The sequence below is a fragment of the Poecilia formosa genome, unplaced genomic scaffold, assembly GCF_000485575.1.
Source record: "Poecilia formosa unplaced genomic scaffold, Poecilia_formosa-5.1.2 Scaffold79, whole genome shotgun sequence".
Taxonomy (NCBI): domain Eukaryota; kingdom Metazoa; phylum Chordata; class Actinopteri; order Cyprinodontiformes; family Poeciliidae; genus Poecilia; species Poecilia formosa.
The window spans coordinates 1,897,779-1,920,836 of NW_006800018.1; the positions used below are offsets into that span (position 1 = coordinate 1,897,779).

Below are 23,058 nucleotides of genomic sequence, written 5' to 3' on the forward strand. Positions count from 1 at the left end.
CAGCGGTATCAAAAAGGAACTTATTTAACGAGTTGACAAAATGAAAGAGACTCAGGAAATGAGAAGAGTGAAGAAAGGAAAGAAGAAACTATCCCAGGGAGAATATATCCGTTTGGGTGATGATGGGACAGGATCTCCTCGAAGCCCACCTCTCGGATCTACGCAGGTCCACACCGGAGTGGAAATGAGGAGCAGCAGAGAAAATCAAGCCGTGTCGATTCAGGAGTCAGAGTTATTGACATGTAAGGTGGAGTGTGTGCAGCAATTTCCTTCCATATTCATTCTGTAGTGTGGAAGTGCATCAGTGGAGCACAACTATTTACTGGTGATGGATACCGTACGTTATCGAAAACATCTGGAGAAAAACCAAAAAGTGAGCCGTGAGGTAAGAGACGAAACCCACTTAGTGTTTTCAGAGGATGATGAGGCAGTTATTTCTCATTTAACAGGAGGACATGAGTTCCCCTCTCATTACTTCTAAATTGTGTGTTTGAGTGTGTGAGAATGGAGGGTCGAGGACAGACTCCTGACCCCACAACACTGAGCAGGATAACACACACTCCTCACACTGCAGTGTTTTTCAGATGCGATGGCTGCCGTGGTAACATGGAAGGTCGCAACGAAAACTTAGACCACCGATTCCGTGTCCAGAATGTTCCGCTTTTGTTCTGTGATTATCGGAAACACATACGGTAGCTCAGCTGTTTACACTTAAGCTACATAGGTTCTTTGTTGCATGTTTTCCCTTTTGTCCGGCTGCAGGACACAAACTGTCCGCTAACAGCCGTTTTGGGAAGAAGCCGTCTCTGAAAGTCCGCTCAAATCCCAGAAGACTTACTGTTGCTGGAAAATGTGATGCCGCTCCACAGCCGAGGCCAAGGTCAAGGACATCCTGCCGTGGGTCTAAATAAGAGCTTTTAGAAAGCTACAAGAAAAATCCCAACCAAAAGAAGACGATAGAGAACCAACAACGGGACAAGTAGACATTTTTGTCTATTTAAACTTTGTTAAAAACAAAAATCTGTTTGTTTTTTTTTGTTTTTGTTTTTTGTTTTCCTCTGAGGTGAGGAGTGGAGGCGGCTGGAGAAAAATGTTATAAAGATAAAAATCCAACTTTATAAGTTAATTAGTAAGTTTGACCAGACAAACAATAGCAGGTTTCGACAGCAATTATTTTCTAAACTAACTTTCAACATTTTTTCAGAACACTTGATTTTTTATTTTTAACTAATTTTGAAAGAAACAATTGCACAATTTCAGCTCAAAAAATCAAGCATCACACAAACAATATTTTTTGTCAAGTAAAGCTCAATATTTATACATTTATTGATCAAAAAGTGAACTATTACTACGTTGACTTAAAATCAGGACCACATGACATGTTGCAACAACGCAGTAATTCATGCAAAACAAACATCCACTGTCAGGAAATGGACATTCTTTTCAGAGGCCTGACAGTTTACGTTTAAAAATTCTTTAATCTTTTATATTAAAATGTTCTGTGACACAGACTTTTGCATGTCCATTACATTGTGTGGCAGGACCTGCTGACTGTCCAATACACTCAGTCAGTCAAAGCACTGTGTGGTTTGACTCATCCACATAGCAGGACAGGTCCAGACTGCAACAAAAACAAAAAGCTGACTTTTCCTTCAATCAGGACTTGCACAGGTCTGAGGGTCAGAAAAAAAAAAAATGCAGCTGGCGTCTCCGCAGTTCCCACACATCCTGGACACAACTGTCCAGCCGTCAGAGAGACTCTCTCTGACGAAAACAGTGAACACCTTCCAGCAAGACTAGACATCTGCTGCTATGAAAACAAAATAGCCATATTTGTTCTACCACAACCTGCTTATTTTTTATTTTCTTCATATAAAAATTATTTTGCACACACACACATGTACACACAGTTCCTTTTATCTTTTACTTTATGCCAAAGTGAAATCCCCCAGTTTTAGTAAATAAAGCAGAATGTATAGTACAGAACATTAAAGAAAAACAGGTTTCATATATTAAATGTGAACTGATTTTTATATAAGATTAACTTTCTGAAAAGACTGACAAAACTGGACATGAATGCCATGGATTTTTGTGCAAATAATTCTTAACTCTATATATAATTATATAACATAGTTATTTTTTTTTGTTCTTTTCCTTGTTTTGAATATCGTTCTTGAGGTATTGAGACATTTTCTGTTTGCACCTACTGGACATTAACACAATTTATTTTATATTAGAATAAAAGTACTCTGTATATATTCACAATATTCACATATAAAATAATTTCACTTCTGGCAAGTATGAACTAACACAACTCCATAATCGTGTTAGTTCTAAGAACTGAGCCATCATGTAGCTCACATTTTTCATTTAGAAGTAAAATAAATTCAGTTTAAATGTTGTTAAAATGTTTTATTATTATTATTATTATTATTATTATTATTATTATTATTATTATTATTATTTATTTTAAATATTTCCCTTTGCTTTTGCAATGTTCAGTTAATGTTGAGGGCTCAATATGACGCTGCTGATGTACCTGCTGCAAAACACGTTTAACTGATGTGTCTTTGAGAGGAAGAGCAGTGATGTTTGCCTGTGAATAAGTTCACCTTTAATGAAAGCACCATCTCACTATGAAAGAATGATATAGAAACAATAGCATAAGGTTCACACAGATGTACCATCTGTCAAGAAACCAGTTGTTCCTCTTGAGAAATGCGGCAAATAATACTGCCTTCTTATGAAACGTTGTGACATGAAATGACATCGAACTTCTTCTCGTGACCCTCAAAGACACTTCACCATGAAATATGTCTCTCCTATTCGCACGCACATTCACAGGCTGATGACGGCGAGCTACTGGACGGTAGTCACAGCTGCTCTGGGGCAGTCAGACAGAAGAGAGGCAGCCACATCGTACCATCGGCCCTTCTGACAAACGCGTGGGCTCAAACCGGCAACCCACCGATATAAAACCCAAGCATGTGGCGCAGTAAAAGTAAAAACTAGATAAAAGCTTAAAAACGCCACATCCAACCGTGGGCCCGGCGGACAGCTTTAAATACTTCACAGATCGTCGTGTCACACGTCACAGACACGGCTCACGCTTATCTACAGAAATCTCAACCTCTAGCAATTAACCTTCTCTGACAGCTTCATTTGCATCTGTTTACACCTATATATGCTTGAGCTTTGTAACTGTGTGACTGCAGCATGTTTAACCCACAGGGTGCTTCTTTTTGGGATTATAAAAATACATGTGCACACAAAGGGAGCCATTTGAATGTCCTTTTCTGATTCACACCGGGAGGTGTAACCATTTCTCAGGCTTTGTTTTTCTTTTTTTTTGCAGAAACCCATTTCTTGGCCTCGGATGAAAGCACTGTAGACTGTGAAGGTTGATGGCTGTCATCTCATTAATCATGTTTTCAGGGGGAGGTCTGCTTGGTGGATGCCTCGCTGCTCGGGCATGTCTCTCGGCAAGCCAAACACTCTCAACACGTAAATGTTGAAATCCTTTTTGTTTTTTTTGTTTTGTTTTTTTGTGAGCTGATTTTTGATATTGTTTTCATGTTTGTTCCTTTAGATTGAGAAAATGAGTCACTCTGCCGCTTTGAAGGCTTTGATGTTTTTCTTTTCTTTTCTTTTTTTCTATTTAAATTACAGTTTAGAAGACGGCCATTTGTCATGCATCTTATCTGTATGGCTTTACTGTATTAACATCTTGGAAAATATGTTTAACTGCAAACGTGTTGGGTATGTACTGTCACCGATGGCAGAGAAAAAAAAAAAAAAAGAGTAAGTAGGATTTTATTTAAAGAAGCTGGATGACCAGCGACAGTCCACACGAACGCTCTTTGTACGCCTGTGTTGTTTGATTGAAATGCCTTTACCTCCGATGGAAAAACATAACAACGGCATGAAAACATTGGAACGAGCTGGGGCTTAATATTACAGTAGAAAGAAAGAATAAATGGAGTGTGAACCGCAGACTAGAAACGCAAATTGATGATGGAGGCCTAATGGGGCCACTCACTGCAGGCGAGGGGTTCAAAGAACAGGAAGGAGACAGAGACAGATGCAAAGTTACCCTGTTAAATACCTCAGTTTTCCTGTTTGGTGGCAAAAGCAATAACCTCTGCAACGCCATGCCTGAGCACATCGCAGCAGGCGGTTCATCAGAGCCCTGCGTGACCGCAGGATGTCTCTCCGATCTGAAGGTTAAAGTGTATGAAAAAAATTACCAAAAATAACCAAGTCAGTTTGGTACCATTTTGCATCACTTTTTTTTATATCCTTTTTCTGTTTTAGTTTTTTTTGTTGTTGTTGTTTGTTTGTTTGTTATGCGTACCCTCGGGAAGAGAATATTCACTTAGGAAGTGATCATTCCCAAGAGAATATACACTAAAGAAACTTGGCCCTATATAAATAAACAGAAACAAATCCTGCATGTAGGAGATAAACATGGTCTGCATCTTTGTCCATATCAAGAGGCAAAGAAGACAAAGGTTGTGCCAACAACTGATAAGATGCTCCAGTATCGTTGTATCCTGTGTAGCATTGAACGATTACTAGGAGGAAAAACTCCATGAGGAAACTTCATGTCGCGTCAAGTAGATAAACATGAGGAATACAAAGAACCGGAGCTAAACAGCAGATCGTTTCGGGTGACTACATTGTATTGTACTCATCCACGTCACTTAATTGGCCTTATTGACTTCCTCTGCATCCTTCATCCATTTATTTTATTAATAGATAATATCCTTTCCAAATATTTTCCGTCTTTGATGGACTTTTTTTTTTTTCTTTTTTCAAATGGCGACAGAAAAATGTGGCATGTGACAGTTTCAACTTTACGCACAGAGAACTCTCTAAATCAATCAATATAAGAACAATTTAGGTCACAGCATCATCTCTGATCTGATCTATCTGAGGGCCGACGGTGGCATGTTGAGGATTTATGGGCGGCAGGCCTTGGAGCGCGTCTAGCTCAGCCGAACCACTGCTGCAGAATGATTCCCCCTCTCAGCGTTTGTGGGATCAATCAATCAATCAATCAATCAATCAATCAATCAAATTTTATTTGTATAGCACATTTCAGGTGACGTTCAGAGAGTCTCTGCAACTTCTGATGGCTTCAGTTGGTGAAATATTACCTTTCAAAACTTGATCATTGCAGACAAAAAGTTCAACATTATTAAACATAATGAAAATGAAATTCAATTTTATGTCAGTGTGCTTTTAGAAATTGGGTGGGTAAAAAAAAAAAAATTATGACAGGATTTTTTTTGACACTGTTGGTCAAAATGACGGGCAACGAAAAAGTGAAGCACGACCTCTACTCCAGAGATCAGCAGACAACATATCGATGATCTTTGTTAATAAAATAAATGAATCCAGCTTTGGAATACCGTCTTGCTTTTACGAGTATATATGACGCTGATATCTGGCCCGATACCGATACCAGAACTGATATCGATATCGGGACGTCACTACTTTTAATTGTGAAACATGACGGATGCCACTTAAAGCTGAATTTAATCGGCAGCGTACCTACATTTAAACGACATGTGATGCAATTGCTTGGGAAAAGCTCAACCAAAATTGGTTTATATTTATGCAGATGAAAGCCAGACCAAATTGTTCTAGCATCGTTTATTAAAAGGGGCTTTCCATGTTGCACATTTTGAAGCTGGTGGTGATTTTGGTGTAAGAAAAGAAAAGAAAAAAAAAGGGTGCTGATAGTTTCACACAATGTCACAGAGCAGTCTGACTAATAGCTGGACACTCGAGCAGATGGGCACTCATCCAGGCTCAGTTGGAAATCTATTCCTCCTGTAAGAGAGTTTTTAGTCGTAACTCTCACCTCAGGATGTTGTCTAAGTAAAATGGAAGATTCAATGCTCCCTGTTTGGTTTTCAGTATTCTGATTGTAAAAAGCCTTTTTGATGTAGAACTCTATTTAAAACACATGAACAAACTCTTGGAAATGAATGTGAAGCCAACAGGATGAATTAATTGAATGTGATTCAGTCAGACAGGCTTTCTCATGTGAAGAACTCACGGTTTTTGCCATTATCGTCTGGGGGTTCATTTGTAGTGTTATTCTATTAATACATCACATTTACTACTTGTGGTATTTTACTTCATTTCGAATAGACAGAACAGTGAGTTTGAGTGAAATGGCTTCAGGGTTAGATTTGCTTTGTTTTCAACTCTTTGGTGTTTAAAAAGTAACTGAGTGGAAATTTTCTTTTTCAACAAGAAATTACGACAAAACAATTTAGATTCCCTAATACATCTATCAAAAAGCATCATCTGACCACGTCTTAATTCTGACGCCACAGAGAGCAATCTTAGAATTTGGATTTAATTGAACTCTTGTCTTTCCAGCAGAATCTCTGCATTTGGTCTCTTTAACAAGTACTGGCACTGATAAAGCTTATAAAGCTTATAAAGCTGTATGAAACCTAAAAAAAAATTATGTCCATTGTGTATTTTACAGAGTAGCAACATTTCCAGATCATTAAATCATATTGCCTCTACACCTCATGTCCTGATTCTTATTTTGCCTAAATGTTGTTTCATCATGTAACATAAGAACGAACAATTAGCATTGGTGAAATATGTGAAACGGCTTTTGGCTGATCTGCTCAAGTCAAAATGTAAGACGGTGCGCTCATGTTTCAAGTGACAGTGGTGCCATTTAGCGAAGTGGAGTTAGGGGTTGCTAGTAATGGAGCGGACAAACAGCTTAGTTTGAGGTCAGGACAGAAAAATCTCTAAAATCCTGGACAGATTGCAGAGAAAGGTACTATGCAGCTTCTCACTGTGTAAAACTGTGATGGCAGTGCAGAGGAATATGTTGTTTTCTATGTTCTACGTCATTGTTTCTCCGAAGAAAAAGCTCCAAAGCAGAATGAAAACACACAGCTTTACAGTCCACAACTTAAACATGAAGCTCAATTTTGGTCCAAAAATATATGAACTAGCGCCTCTCTGTGCTCCCTCACCATGCTGGTGGCACGCCAGTCTAATTTATAGACTTGTTATGCAAAAGACTAAATTTGTGCCGTATGAATTTTTCAAAATAAATCTCAGCTGATTGTGGGTATCCTGCATGACAAGCCTCCTCTAAGCTAATCCCCTTGAAGCTCCTTTCACTTTCCATCCAACATGAAATTATTCCAACTCTATAACTTCGATACAAATTGTGTCATATTAAGCAATGTGGAACATTTTATTAAAGAATATCAATACATTAAACCCAGTAATGGTCTTTTCCTTTGTTATTCGGCCCAGTGTGAAGGCATGTTTGCGTTTATTGGGCGGGAGGGTGAGGCGCCACAATCCCTGTGCAGAGCACAAGCAAACAGTACAGAGCAAACAAAACGAGCCGAAGTTGGACGACTATCTGGATCTGGACCTTTATGTTCCTGTGTGACAGATAAACTTTGGTGGAGGACCAGAACATTTTTATTGGTGTAAATCCGAGATCCTCTGGCGCCTTGTGCAAGAGAATATAAAAAGTAGGTTTGGCTTCAGTGGTACGTCAAACATGCTCCTTTTAAAAGTCATGCTTGGTAGCAGCTGGAAGAATTTGCATTTGCTCTGACAAGTCTGTAAAAAAGCCCGACTTTTAAACTTCTAAATGCCATGCAGACAAAAAGAAGTTACACAATATTCTACTTCGATCCAAGAAAAGCTGAATGATTTTCCAGTTCAAAGTTAGCTTTTATGAAATCACCTGTGCCCACTTCTGTTTCTGCCCTTTTTATCCGACTGTGTTGAATTATTTACCTCGGATATTGTTTTGTATTTTTTTTTTTCCACTTTTGTCTTTTAAAGTCAGGCGATGCGTGATGGTGTATTGGTAAGTGTCTCAGTTGAAATCACATCTTTATCCCCACTGGTTTTACATCTGTTCTTATTTTTTCTATCTTTCTTCAATTGTTTCAAGTTCCAAACGTTTCTCGCATTAACTTGCTTGAACTTTGGCCCGTCCTTTCAGACAGAGGCGGTGTAACTAACACGGTTACCTGGTGATGATGAATCGCTTCTCTCCGTGCTTTTTTCCACATCTCCCTTTTAACGCCTAAAGTCAATTGTTTCATAAGCACAATGATGTACGGTGTGTGTTTAGCGAAGGGCTGCAATTATCTCACTTGATGAGTCTAACATCCAATTTTAAAGTGGAGGATGTGTCCAATTACCGAGGCAATATACGGACCAGCTGGAAACTTCTAATATTTTCCTTCAGTAACCGAGGCAGAACATTGCAAACTCTATATGGCTGCACAAATAACGATGTCGCACTTATTGTATATGACAGCTGCAGATATTTTCAGCCTCGTTTTGCAGCCCACAGAGGATATTTCCTATAAAGCAATGAAATAACCATAACAACATTGGTTCTCACATTATAAAGCAAACAGTAGGCAATCATCTTTTCTTTGGATTCTTGTGGGTAAAGAAGTCTTTAGAACAAGGAAATAATATGGATGCTTTTCTTTCTAACATCCTACATGGTTGAACGAAAACTGACAAGTTGTGGGATTTTGAGGGACCGAGTGCCGTCAGCGTCGACTCGGATCAAACCGTTTGCTGCCTAAAGGCTTCCTTATCATAGATCTTCTCAGTTTCACATGTTGCTGCATGCAGACAACAAGCAGGACAATTAACCGAAGTTTAGGTCAAGTTGTAATGAAAAAAAGTGTGGAGCGCTTTTGCACATCATACTTCACCGAACCCTGTTTCAGTCCAATTATAGCTGCAGATCTTTCGGTGCGACTTCCCACCGGTTTTGCGAATCTTGAGGCTGGAGACCCTCCAGGTGTTTGCCGCCTTCAAACAGGACCTGTGGCAGATTTTAATTAGAACTTGTTGTACCTTTCTTTTAACCATGGCTTCTCCTTGTCAACAAACACCAGGTTTGTAGAGTTTGCATGGATATTTCTTGAAAGATTTTCCCTCTTAGGCTGTGAATCTCTACTTGTTATCCAGGGTTACTATGGGCTTCTGGTTTGTTCCTCTAAATAATGCCCTACTTGCAAGGCCTGTTAGTTAAAGTCTCTTAATGTTTGCAGTTGTGCCAAACTCTGGTTTTTCAGATGATGGACTGAACATTGTTCTTCGAGGTAGTGCTTCATGACCTGATCCTACTATCTCAATGCAGGCCAAACATTCACATTGTTGAAGTTAATATGACATTGGTCATTATCAGTAACGGCCATTAAAACCTGACATGTAGTTGGTTAAGGTAAAAGCTGAAACCTAAACCTGGGGACCAAGGAGCTTTTGGGACAATATATCTGACTTTACATAAACCCACAAACTGCCAGACATAACAATGACGAAACACAAGAGGTGCCGTTTAGAAAAACTCACCAAACTCTTTTACAAATCTTGACAGAAGCACAACACAACAAACTGTAAGCCACGATACCTATGTAAAATCTTTAGTAAGAAAGAAAGAAAACCGAGGCATGTTTCTGTTTGCTGATATTTTTCTTCTTTCTGTAGCCGTTGCCCAGCTTGTTTCACAAATAACCTGAGCAGTTAGGCAGTGATTGCCTTGTGCACACCGGCAGCCGCCATCTTGATGAAGTGCAGAGCTCCCAGAGAGGTGATCAAACTTCAGTTCATTCTAAATGCGGTTAATTGTGTGGCAAAATGACTGTCCAGGATAGACGGGAGATCAGTAGCGCCATCCCTCAAGCTAGGATGGAATAATTACCATGTCATTTCCAAACATCACTGGGGGATGAATAATCATCTGCAGGCTTTCTGTCTCTCCTCCTCTCGTGTGGAAACAAACCATGATTAGTCTGTCAGATTCAGTCGATGATTACCACAATCAGTTCCAATAATGGCTCTATCTGTTTCATGCCTCTTTGATTTGAATATTGGCTCTTTTTTTTCCAGATCAAGGTGTACAAATCTCAATATCAAAGCCACAAAGGGGGCAGAGAATTCAAAAGGGAGATGATGGACGAGGACCTCGAGAGAGGAGGCAAGTCATCAGGAAGAAGAAGAAGAAAAAAAAAAAAGCAGAATTCCCTGAAGGAAAAGCTGAAAGTTCTCCCCGTTTTGGGAGGCTATCCTTTCTAACTGATCATGCGGAAATGGATTTTGACACACCGGGGCGCTGGCTGGTGCAATTTCTTCACAACTTCTCGAGGTAAGGCTCGAACCGAAACCTTTCAGCCTTTCCTGAATATTGTGCGTCGACCTCGTGGTCTATTGGCTTCAGGATGAGTTCAAAGAGAATTACGCATTCAGAATCCCGTTGACTTGTTTCTGAAGACGCACCTTCAACAGAAGAAATGAGGGAATGGACCAATGGATTCCCTAATGGGATCTTTTCAAATTCACCACCGCCAGAAGATCGACAGACTGCCTTAAAAATGCTTTACTGTTATTATTCTTATTTTGGGTACAGAATCACTGGAGAACTGGTGAGAGGACTGATGATGCGACTTCAGACCGGAGAGGAAGAGCAGAAAGCATTCAGAGGAAGAAGATGGCAAAGAGAACTGCAACACGAGCAAAAGAAAAGGCTTCCTGTATCAGTAATGAAGGTGAAAATGATCTTTATTGATTGGCTGGACAGACAAACGGAGCTGGATTAACTTGGTCATCAGACTTGACTTTAAATGATCCTGAGAAATCATTTCTGTGAATAGTTGCTATAAAAATAAACAGAAATTAATTTCACTTCCTTCATATATATAATATTGGATTCATGAGCACAAGATGAGGATAATATTTTTGATCAATTAAAAATGGCCTTTGTTTGTCGTAATACACAAACAATATTTTAACAAATATCTCAGTCCTTCAGTCCAGCTTTTTAACTCCAGATATTGGTGGGGTTTTTTTTCTAATTCTAAGATGGTCATAATAATAATAATAATAATAATAATAATAATAATAATAATAATAATAATAATAATAATGCTCGGCCAGCAGAAACTCTTTTGCAGAAAAGTTGCAGTTCAATGAGCTCAAAACAGGCAGAACTAAACAGGTGAAATCTCTTGATCTGAGACAGATTTTGTGCAAAGAAAGTAATATACATGTTCTGATCCATCCTGACTTATTTGAAAGGAAGAATATCTGTTCACTGTAGAAATACCTCGTTCAGGTTTTATTACTTTAAGCGTTTTTAATTTCAAACTAGAGACACTCCAATCCAGTCTCAACTATGAAACCTGTTATACTCGGGCACCTGTAGTAACTGCAGCCTGTTGCAGTTTTATCACAGTGCTTACAAATCATTTGCATTATAATTTCTCCGTTCTACCGTCCAAATAAGACTTTCAAATACCGACGGCATCATGAACTCACCTCTGGGCCTCATTTCCAAGACAAAATTTATGAGACAGACTTGACTTTTTTGAGAAATATAATCTTACACCAATATCCAAAACCTTGTTGTTAAAACCTTGATGTCACTCCTTTGGGCCCAGAGACGATCAACATCGTGGCACCGTGAACAAACCACTTCCTGTTGTGATTGACAGAATTCAACTTGGGAAATCCTCTGCTTCCTATATGAGAATAAATCAAATGTTTTCAAAAAAGTTAAAAAAATTAATAAAAATAAGACATAAAAATGTCTAAAATAGTTGGACTATTTGAATTCCATCAAATACACACAGTTGAAAAGCACAAGGTCAATCAAGGAACTCCACAGGGCTGTGTGTCCGGCACATCATTTAGGGGAACCAGCATATTTTATGTTTCTTTTCTTCTTTTCTTTTTTTAATTATAAAAACTACAACATGGTACTTTCTGTTAACAGATTATGAACGATCCAGTAATTTTTTTTTTATGAACGTGAGCAGGTCCACTTTATTTTATTTTTTATTTTTTCCAAATAATTATGTTATGTATAAATGGCATGAGGTAAAACAAGAAGCATCCATAAATTCGCATTACAAAAATGAAATAAAACTCTGTCACCATTTCTAAATACTTAATACTATTATGAATATACTTAACACTTGTGTATAGGTTACATTGGAAAAGAAAAAGGGAAAAAAATAGACAACAAAGACAGATAATCTGATATATTTGTAAATAATTACAATTTTCATCTTTTCTGTTCTCATGTTCAACATATTCAGGACTAAATATACTTGGAAAATTAAAATAAAGTTAGCATTACACAACTCCAATATATTATAATAATATTACAACGCTGAGAAGGAAAAAAAAAATATTTTTAAAGTCAAAAACAGTTCTGCTTCCGAAGCAGACTGAATGATAATAATATACATTACAAAATGATAATGTCTTCATGTAACCTCCATTGCTCCTGCTCCACTCTCTCACTTTGACTTTGAGGTATTTATCATTCACCTCTCATACCAGCTGAAAATTTGCATTTTGCCGCAGTTGAGATTAATATTCAATGTGATTAAAAATAAAAGAACCATCGCAATAAGATAAAGACATTTAAATAACAGGTTACTTTTTTTTTTAAATGTCAAAGGAAGTAACACATTTTTTTTTCTTTTTTTTTTATAATTTAGACAAAAATATTGAAAGTCTTCAGTTGAAAGAGGAAAGAAAGACAACCAAAACTTAAGAAGGTCAAAATCAGTGCTTTACAAGATACTTCATTGTGCATCAGTTTATGTTTCCGTGGGAGAAAAAAAAAAAGCGCGCGCGCACGCACACACACACACACACACACGCACGCACGCACGCACACGCGCTCACTCACACGCACACACTTGCAAACAAACCAATTGTTTTCAAATCCAATTCTCTTCAAAAGCGAAGCAGGAAGGGCAAAAATGCTATGAAGAGGAGACAGGTGTGAAAGTGCGCCGTCTTCGCACCGCCACTGCCGTCCTGAACTGCTCTCGGTCCTGACAGGAAGGAAGAAAACGGGGGAAATAAAACATTAGAGTTAGTTTCGCAGAGAGACATTGCTTCTTCCACAGTGCTAAAGCTACCGGTGGGTGAATTGTTAGATGAAGCGTCTGTCTGCTGATAACAAATCTGAACATTGTCGGGGAATGAAGCGTACTGTGTGGCGTTGATTAGAAATAATACATTGTGGTATTTAAGTTAAGTGTAAACTCAGGTGAGATGGAACGGAAATTGTTTTCCGATCTTTTCTGTCATAATGTTGAACTCCAACATTACCAAGTTCCAACTTGGCAGAGGGGACGCCACACAAAGGTGACAGGGAATCCAAATACTAACAAGTTATAAACCCCGCCGCCCGTTCCTGAGGGCAGCGACTTTCCTCTTGGAGGCAGGGTCAACAACGTTTCGGCAAGCTTGCACGCGTTTAATTTAACTGCCAGAGAGAAACCTGGCACCTCCCCCCGCCACACGACGTGTCGACTTTCATCGTCAGCGCAGCTGACGCTCGGAGGGCTTTAAACAGGATCCCCAGGAAGCAGCAGGTCCTCAAAACATCCCAGGGTTTGTCTTCAAAGCTTGCGCCGAACTGGGAGATCTTCTAACTGACAACATTAATGTCTCTCTCGGTCAAGCCGTCATCCAGATGCCTCAAAGCTTCTACTGAAACCAAGAGGAAAAATATATGCTATGTCTCCTCTGAATAACTAAATGTTTGAACAGCTTGTTAAACCGCAGATCACAGCCAACCTCTATGCATCGCCGTATCTGTACCGGTTTGCCTATTACCCTTAACCGCCCTACGGACGATAGAATATACCCCGATGTGTGTTAAGGCGATCCCTAATCTGGAATTGTGAGACATTTATACCAGAACTCGTACAATGTTAATATCAACACTCCCCAGACTTACAGAGAAACCTTCTGCTTGGCCTAAAACTCTTCCCAACACTTCCTGACAGAGTCTTGGCACAGTCAGTCCTGACTAGAACAAACGTTTCCAACTTGATCATGCTAAAAAAAAATCCAGGATATGTGCTTATTGGCCTTCACACTGCAAACACCCAAAGATGCACGACACGAGGAAAACCTGGTCACTACACTTACAGACGAAACCAGATTCATAGGACAGACGACCAGGCAGTGTCCTTACAGCCCAGTGAGGAACTGGGAGTCAGAAACTCCTCACACCCTTCTGTGGACAGTCTGAACATACACCATCAGGCAAATGGTAACGTAACTTCAAAAGCAGATCTGCCTGAATGCCTCAATCTATTAAACTGATGCGCTGTTGGGTGTATATTGCACTAAATGTATGAATTCTTGTTTGGTGTTTTCATCCTGCCCTGGGTATTTATGATTTCTCCACCCTCATTTTTGTTGAATCCGGTGAAATGCTGTCCTTTATTTGTACGATATCTGGTACACAAGGATAAATTCACATTATTTGATTACAACAAAATGACTTGTATCTTCAAAGGCAAATGGAATGCAGCATATGGAAACTACATTTACATCCACATTCAAATAATTTTTTATGACATGATATTAAATGAAAGCTGCAGCTGATAGTTGTGCAACAAACATGTATTAGGAAATATAGTATTGTGTGCAAGATCCAATTATTGCTTTTATTTATTTATTTATTTGTTTTGCTAAAATGAAGAAAAACTTGCAGGGAAAGCACAGCAGAGAAATACATTAAATATATGTTTGTTTAAGGGCGAATATGCACATTTAAGTTTGGTTATTGTATCAGAACCTGTTACTGTTAACTACATCAGTGTATTCTCTGGAGTAATAAGTTTAGCATGTTTCTGGTTTAAGTTCCAGGAGATGGTTTTTAGGAAACACGTGTATAATATTAGCACAAACAATGTTAGAACAAAATTCTAATTTTTGTCATTTTTACAGACATAAATGACAAATATGCTATTGAACACGGGTGCAAACGTATAATCACACTAAATATAGCAACTCTTTCAATCAGACAGCAAATGCAAGACACTTCATCTCCGCTCTGTTGTTCAAAGTGAAGCATAAAATCCGTTGATGAAGAACTATCTGAGCACTCCACACCAAAACAATGCAATCACAGATTGCAATGGTGATACACAACAGAAGGTCAGAAGGCCTCGACATCACAGAGCTGCTTATTATTTACTTGCTAATGCCCACAACCATCAGCAACAATTTCTGAAGAAAACTGCATGAGTTACAAAGTTGAATTTCTCTCTGGGATTAATAAAGTATTTTGAATTCAAAATGAACTTCATCCATTTTTATTTTATTTTATTTTGCAATACCTTCAAAGCAAAAGTAAATACTGGTAGGTGTTTTTTGTGTCTCACTCAAAAGACACCTACCAGTATTTACCAGTTTTTTTCTTTTTCTCTGCACATGCAGCAAGGATAGATATTCTGCCAGGCCAGAGTCGGCTGTGTGTTTGTGTAACACTGGGTACTATTTTTAGATTAAAATTAGGCAAATTGCATCATTTCTTTGTATTCATTAGTATGTTTTTGCAGAGCAATCTAGACCTCAAAATCAAGGTTACGTACTTATTACGACGTGACTGTTGCTTTGCAATTATAGAAACCTTTTTATTCATCTCTTTTTTTTTCTTTTGATAAATTAGGTCAATCTAAAAAAAAAATAATAATAATAAAAAAAAATGCCAAACAAACAATGCATTTCGATTGAGGCCAAATTTTTAACTTTGTACTTTGAAGCTTTTGATGTGGTGACTAATCATTTCCCCTGAATTTTCGCTATTCCACAGTATCCTTTGGGGTCTCTTTCCAGTTGCTCCGCCACAGCGGATTATCTCTAATCCTGCATATGGCTTATTAGAATAATTACATTCACTTGTATTTAAAAGAAAATCCATTAATACACTTCTGCTGTCTTAATGAAGTGGCTTTGCTTGCGAGACTCTTCAGCTAGCAGTCACTGCATGTAATAAGTGAGGCGTTTATCTCTGTTTCAGCAGCACATGGTAATCACTTCTAAGACAATTTGTAGACATTTTACACCCGAGGTGTAGAAAAAAAATCGCCATTTAGATTAAATAAACAATATCAACATCTCCAAATCTGTTTACATTTGCAGAATGCTGTCCACAGTCATGAGGCGTACAGGCATACAGGTTCACTCAAGGACATTATAAATGGTAAAAAAAAAAAATAAAAAAAAGATGATGAATACTTACAATGGCAGCATGCAAAAATCAAAATGAAGCCAATGTCACACAGGGCCAGTTAGGTGTGAAAAGGAGAGAGATGAAAGATGATTAAGAAATGGAGTTTGCATTTGCCATTTTCACAATCAGTCACATTACATACACTGACGGCAGTTTGCTTTGACATTTATCCTCATCGTGATTTAAACCCGTCCCACGATCATTAAAACATCTATCTTGTTTAATGAAAAAGGCAGGGATGAAGAAGCATCGAGAGAGCCAAGAGATTCTTTCTTTCTGCTCGCCAAATACAAAAAAAAAAAATACAAAAAAGGGAACTGAGTACAACTGTGAAAATGACAGTATTCAGGGGGTTACCGGCATGCAGTTAATGCTTTCTGAACATTGCCGAAATGCACGCTGGTGTGGAATACTAACCTTGCAGTAGTGTCGAGCTAGTGGGTTCAATTACCACTACGTCAGGGAAACAAGTGCAACAGAGACACAAGTTGGAAACAGAACAGCAACACATCATTGAGAATACTTGAGAAAAGCCTGAGAAGCAGGCCTGTGAGAGTTTTCTTTTTACATTCTGCCTGCACCGTCATACCCTCAGGGGTTCAAGCTAAAATATTGCCAGTGCTGGAAGGCCGAGTCACCGGTGGGAACATATCAGCATATTGATTCTCCTTGGCATTTTGTTGATAATTTCACCTTAAAGGGATCCACAATTAGTTGAACAAGTCAGCCTAAATATGTTGTAAGTTGTCTATTAACCAAAAAAAAGGGCTGTTCGTGATACATAAAAACTCGGAATTACTTCAAAAGTTTTATATCTTTCATTATATATTTTTTTTGCCTGTGGAAGTCGCCTTTTTTATTTTATTTTATTTTTTTACCCGTGCAATGAATGCTGGGTTGATGACGCAGTTTGGGTTCGTTCTGTACTGGAATCTGTCGAGTAAACATAGGGATGCTAAATTTCCCGAGTTGTTTTTAATCATATTGCGTTTGACTGTTGTAAATTTAGACGATGCCACACTGTGTCACTGTTGGCTGTAAATGAAATGTTGGAAGCACAACATTTCTCTCCAGAAGACCGAGTCATTTGCATGAGCTAAACTAACGAAGGATCTAACAGGTGGTTGTTACCCTTGTGGGTTAAAACCACATGCCGTGTTGATCGTTTTTAGCCACAAATCGACCTAAGCACTGCAGCTAGCAGGCAACGATGGAAGCTTTTTTAAATGATAACGTAGCTGTTGCCACTGCCACTGATACTGAATGTGAAATCATAGACTCGACACCAGACCGAGGACAAGACCTTAAACAAGTGTTAGCGGACAATATTTGTTTTTCATTTATAAAAACCAAACACCCTACAGTATTTTCATGGTTTCGTTTTAACATGTAGAACAAATATTTCTCAAATAAAGTCTACTGTTACAACAAATTGTGGATCCCTTTAAATATTAGGTGTTAGCAGGATTTTCAGAAACTCAAGCGATTGCTCTTGAGTTGTGATAGGTCTTGAAAATTGATCTCAACACAAATCAGACTAAAATGAAACATTTTTTTTTTCAAATAATTATCCAACTTTTACTCTCCTAATGCCAAGCATGGTAGACAAGCACATCAAATACACTGAAGTTACAATATAACAAAATTACAATATAACAAAATGCGAAAAAGTTAAAAGGCCATGAAAACCTTTGAAAGGCACTGTAAGTGATGGGTTACCAGCACATATTGTGTGTTACTTTGATTCATTTAAATAACTTCCATTGTAAAAGCACAACACTACCTTAACTACTGCTTTGGTGCTAGTAGTATAATAGTATAATAATTCTAGAAAGACAAAACAAAACTTTTTTCTTCAAAAGGAAACACTAAATTATATTTTCTCTTTTAAGGTGAAAATAATAATTGATATTATCCTTTTGTGCAGATATTCACATTTCCATTTCGATATTTGCAAGACAAAATCTCACAGTAAAATTTACTGATAAACTGTCGTTTTCACAAAATGTATGAAAGAAACAAATCAAGTCATATTTTTAGGGTTTTGTAATCAGCCAAAAATCCCCATACGTGTCTTTAAAAGTATCCTAAATTTGAAGAATTTGAACAAAATATTGCGAGGAGGTGCCGAGTCTGGTGGAGTGTGGGGTGGCCCAGCAGGGAGCCTGGTGCCGACTCCTTTAAAGAACAGATTCAGCAACTCTGCAGCATCTTTTTAGTTCTCCCCTCTCAGAACTGATGAACCAGCTTAATAAGACAGATGGATTCCAACTGTTCTTTCTAAGAAAGTTCATTAGGAATGTCAATGCCAAAACAAAAAATCCAACTAAATTACAGCACAGTTCAAGAACATTGTAATAATATCCGTCACTGTCCACTAAACCATGTTCAGTTGCCTAAGCTGACCGCTGAAAACAGTTCAACTGTATAGCAGAAGAGCCTAAATTAGTTTTTTTTTTTCTTTTTAAACACAATTAAGTGCGACTATTTCTACAAATACTCACCATACAAAAGGAAGTTTGTGTTTGAACTGCCTAGTTTGTTGATGGCAACACATGTGTAGTTCCCATAATCACCATCAGACACGTTATAAAAGGTCAGCTTTGACAGGGATCCCGTGTTGATGATCTCCATGCCATCAAAGCCGTTAAAGATCCTGGAAAGAGAAAGAGTATGTCATACGTCATACAAAAAAAAAAAAAAAAAAAAAAAAAAAAAAGTTTGTCATTGAAATTGGAACCCAAATTCGATAATTTGCAAGTGAGGCAGTGGATTTCTAATCAAGACAACTGGCTAACAGAAATATACGGTTAATTCTTCTCTTCATACTTCCATGTCCTGATTGGGAAAAAAATGTAAATCCTATTGTGATTACCTTCTGTTGTCTTTATACCACTCGAAATCTGCCTCTGGCACTGCGTCGGCCTCACACTCCAGCACTCCTCTCTGACCCGGAGTCACTCCAGCATCTCTGCCCTCTGACACGCTCGGAGCGTCTACAGGGAGACGGCAGAAGATAGAGGAGCCGCTTTGGCAAGTGCAGGGCAGCACAAAGTTCAGCTTATCGGGACACAGAAGTCGTGGTTTTCCTATCTCTGCCTGGGCTTTAAGCATAAGTGTAATCTGTACAACACTTACGTACAACGTTAAATTTAGTGGTACCTCTGGAAAAAAGTACCCAAAATTTTAGATTAACTGTTTGTTGCAGTACGCGATTATCACATTTTAGAACATTTCAACCTTTAGTTCAAGTATATTTAATTTAGAAAGAAAACGAGGGGACAGAAAATGTCCTTGACATAATCTCAGATCCTTCAAAACAGCTGTTAACCAGTTTTAGCCTCGTCTGACCACAGAAACAAATCTTCACAAGATGCCAAGAGTCACTAAGTCTTGAAAAAGGTTGAAAAGATTGAATATTTAAACAGGTGCCTCTCGAAGAGGCACCTACTTAAATAGATCTATAAAGTGAATAAATAGATCTCACTATAAAGTGAGTTTTAAGCCAGACTTTGAAGAACAGGATGAATTGGACGAATATGGAACGTTTTTGCGTCTATTCTAAAAGCTCAGCAGTGGCAATTTGTGCGAGCCACAGTCTGGATGTTTCACCTACTTATCCCAGAATGAAGTGTCGCAATAATCAAGTCTAGATGAAATAACACACGAGTGACCTTTTTCTAAATCTGCAGCAGGTAGAAAAGACTGAAGTCTAAGCTTGTCTGCCTGAGCTGTACTAAGCAGGACTGCACCTGGACTGTGGAACATGAAACAAAAAGGCTATGAATTGAAAAATAACACAAAATTAACCAGATAATAAATCAGTCTTCAGCAGGAAAAGGTTTTAAATGTCAGTACAGCTGGGATCAAAAATATAGCAGTGCCACCAGGGTTTAATGGGACACAAAATTAAGAATTATCTTCGAAGCAAAGAGAACTTATGGCACATCTTTGGGGGAATTAACAGATTGTATGACAGGAATTATATTTAGGTTAACAGTTTTGAGTCTCCTGTGCAAATGTGTAATGTTTGAATCGTTTTTGGGGGTTTGATATTTGAATCTTCAAATATAATTTATGTCTTTTGAAGATGTTGAATTATTTTCACATCTCATTGTCAGGAAAGTTGATAAAAATTCAAAGCACATAACACTGGATAAATATATCTCTTTGCGCATGTGGCCTGGGTGTACGGATTATTTCAAATTACATCACTTTATGAATCTAAAAGGGATATTAAATGTTGCTTAGACACATAATATCCAAGGTTCTCCTGCAGAAGTCTGTATTGCAGCAAGTCTGAAGAAGCCTCTGATTGAAGACTCTGTGGTTGCAAAGCAGCCTCAAAAAGAGGATGTTCAGAGTTGTCAATAAGTTTACATAAAAGATATCCAGCATCTTTTTAAAATAAATGTCGATACAAACACATCTGTAAAGAACTTCTCTCATTAGGTTGCTTGTTAAAAAAAAGAAGAAAAAAAAAGAAAATAAAGCTTAAATTTTAACTGTTTAGTTTTTGTTTGTTAGTTTTTGGTTCTTCATCTATCAGTACTGTCAGAATGTGGAGAACAGACATATTTTTGCCTCCATTAAGAAGTTTTAATTTCTCAGCTATTTTGTTGCTGTGCTAACGCTAGGTGGTGCTACAACATTTAAAAGAATTAAAGCTTAAGTTTCTATGTTGTAAATTTTCCTTCTGTCAACATTTCTGTTAGAATATCAACAACGGAAAGAGTTTCTTAGCCTGCTAATTTAAATGACCAGCTTGTTCAAGCTTCCTACAGTAGCAAACTGTAACACAGTGCTAGCCCTGTCTTTGTCCATTAGGTAGCAAATGAAGACGGTATTTTAGCAGTGTGAGTGTTACTTCAGCTATCTATATCAGTCAACATTTTTGTTACTCACTAATTCTCTAGCTTCCCTGTAGCAGCAAACTGTGATGTTGTGCTAAAGCTAGCTTGAGTTATTTTTCACCTTCATGTTGTGGCTAAAACTAATTCAGCGTCACTGCTAGCCTATTAAAAATAACACAACTGTTTTAACTGTGCTCATTTTTGTTATTTTCATCTGTGTTGCCGCTTTGATATTTTTTTTTGTTGGAATCTTGTCCACATGAAGCCTGCTAGCCAGGGGTGGACTGGCAAATGACTGGAGATTTCCCTGATGGGCTGGTGCTTTATCCCGTGGAGGAGCTGTCACGCTCACTCTGGAGTCAGGCGGCATTGTGCCGTTGTTGTGCAGCGGCACGATGCCTCAAACTATGCCACATATCACACCCCTCCTCTACCTCTACCTTTGCTCCAGTCAGGCAGATCTCAGCGCGAGTAGACCTGCAAAACAGATGAACGAGCGCTACAGGGCCGGCAGGTTGACCATGAACGTGGAGAACAGAAAAAAGTCGTCCCATAAAGCCCGGCCTAAGAAACAAATAGTCTTTGTGACGCTTATTAAAAACTCAACAGTGATGAAACAGAAAAGCCTCGTCTCTGCTAGAGCCACATAAATCATGTGTTTGTTAGTGTCTCACATCCGGCACTGAGATGTGCAGTGCCGTGGCTGTGGTTTATTATGCAAGGCCAGCCCAAGGTTGTCTGGGGCCGTAAGCAGAATATGGTTTGGGGCCCCTCTTCCTGTTAAAAAAAACATCACAATCAGAGGAGAGGGGACAAGATTAACTGCCCACGCTTTAAAGCTTAATTGCTGAGATGCATTTGGTGGCAAAAACAAACTCAAACATTAAGATTAAACTCATAGCATCAGATTGTAGCTATGGGAACAACAATCAAGCTACAGATAACATTAAATAAGTCCACATCTCAAGTGAAGATGGAGGAGCAAAAGCAAACTACAAACCGAAAGGTGGCGCTGAAAAGTTGTGAATGAACACTTTCATTTTCACTTGTACTATATTAATATTAAAGGACCATTTCAATATTAAAATGTCAAGCAAACAGTTGGAGGTGTTGCTGGCACATCAAGCTGCTGCTGCTGCTGCTTTCTTAGTATTCAAGGCTCTCCAGTTCTGCTACTGGTCACATTGAGCATTTTGTGACCATTTGTTCCTTTTGCATTTATCGAACAGCTCATATTTCCAATGAAACCTATTTTGGGAGGTCCAATATGAAATCATGAATTATGCAGGCCGTACAGACATCAAGCCTTCGTTGAGAACCCGCATCTTCAGTGCTGCCATGCTGACGACAGTGACAGGCCGTCTTCTGTTCACCGCGCCGCAGGAATATTTCTCCAGTGTCTTGTCAAGGATTCCTTCGTCGTGTTGGTATTGATCACTGACCTCATTCCAGTCAGGCTTTACCAAGCTCAACGGCCTATTTCTTCTCAAATCTGCACTTTTTTTCTTTTTGCATAATTCTTAATATGCAGGCTTACATTTTCTTCATTATTATAAAGAAAATCATAATAGTATTATGCTAATCAGAATATTTTCCAATCAGAATGTTATACAGTTTATACTGTTATAAATCATCAAAATGTTAATTAGTTTGAATTAACTTCCTTCCTTCCTTTCATTCCTTCTTTCTTTCTAACGCTGCTTACTTAATTGGTGGTCTAAAAACAAAATCGGTAAAATCATAATTTAAATCATAAGTCGGGTGCACTTCGGACTCAGCCCTATAACTAAAGTCAACCAGTGAAGTTGGATCGGACTCGAGCCAGGTTGGATTTTTTAGGCCCGATCTAAACTCTATTTATCGATGCCAATAATTTTGACCATAAAATGCAATTATTTCTGTATCACATAAATAAGATTGACGCAAGAGTGCATAGAGTACATTCAAACTTCAACCTGTGCTTCTATGCACTGACGTCTTTGACCTCAGAGTGTGACCCCAGGATTTAGCCATAGTTTTGCCACGTTAAAGACTATGTGGCAAAATTAAGAAGGAAGTATCAGTAGATACAATTCAATTAACTTAAAACAACTAACTATTACATAATGTCAAATAATT

The 23,058-nt window shown here is 38.3% G+C and overlaps 1 protein-coding gene across 4 annotated transcripts in view; it reads right to left on the bottom strand.

Annotated features, from left to right (window-relative positions):
- Window positions 1-12,532: 12,532 nt before the first annotated feature.
- The window catches only part of ntm (neurotrimin), a 276,837-nt gene continuing 266,311 nt past the window's right edge, over window positions 12,533-23,058 (bottom strand). For 2 of the 4 annotated variants that reach the window (XM_007556486.2, XM_016673600.1), the window contains 4 exons: window positions 18,963-19,083; window positions 18,592-18,743; window positions 16,505-16,540; window positions 12,533-12,884 (listed from right to left, as the gene is read on the bottom strand). In XM_007556486.2, the coding sequence (XP_007556548.1) occupies window positions 12,784-12,884; window positions 16,505-16,540; window positions 18,592-18,743; window positions 18,963-19,083 (410 nt within the window). In that variant the 3' untranslated portion in view covers window positions 12,533-12,783. The remainder of the gene's footprint in view (window positions 12,885-16,504; window positions 16,541-18,591; window positions 18,744-18,962; window positions 19,084-23,058) is intronic. The other 2 variants (XM_016673599.1, XM_007556488.2) reach the window with 1 other exon arrangement.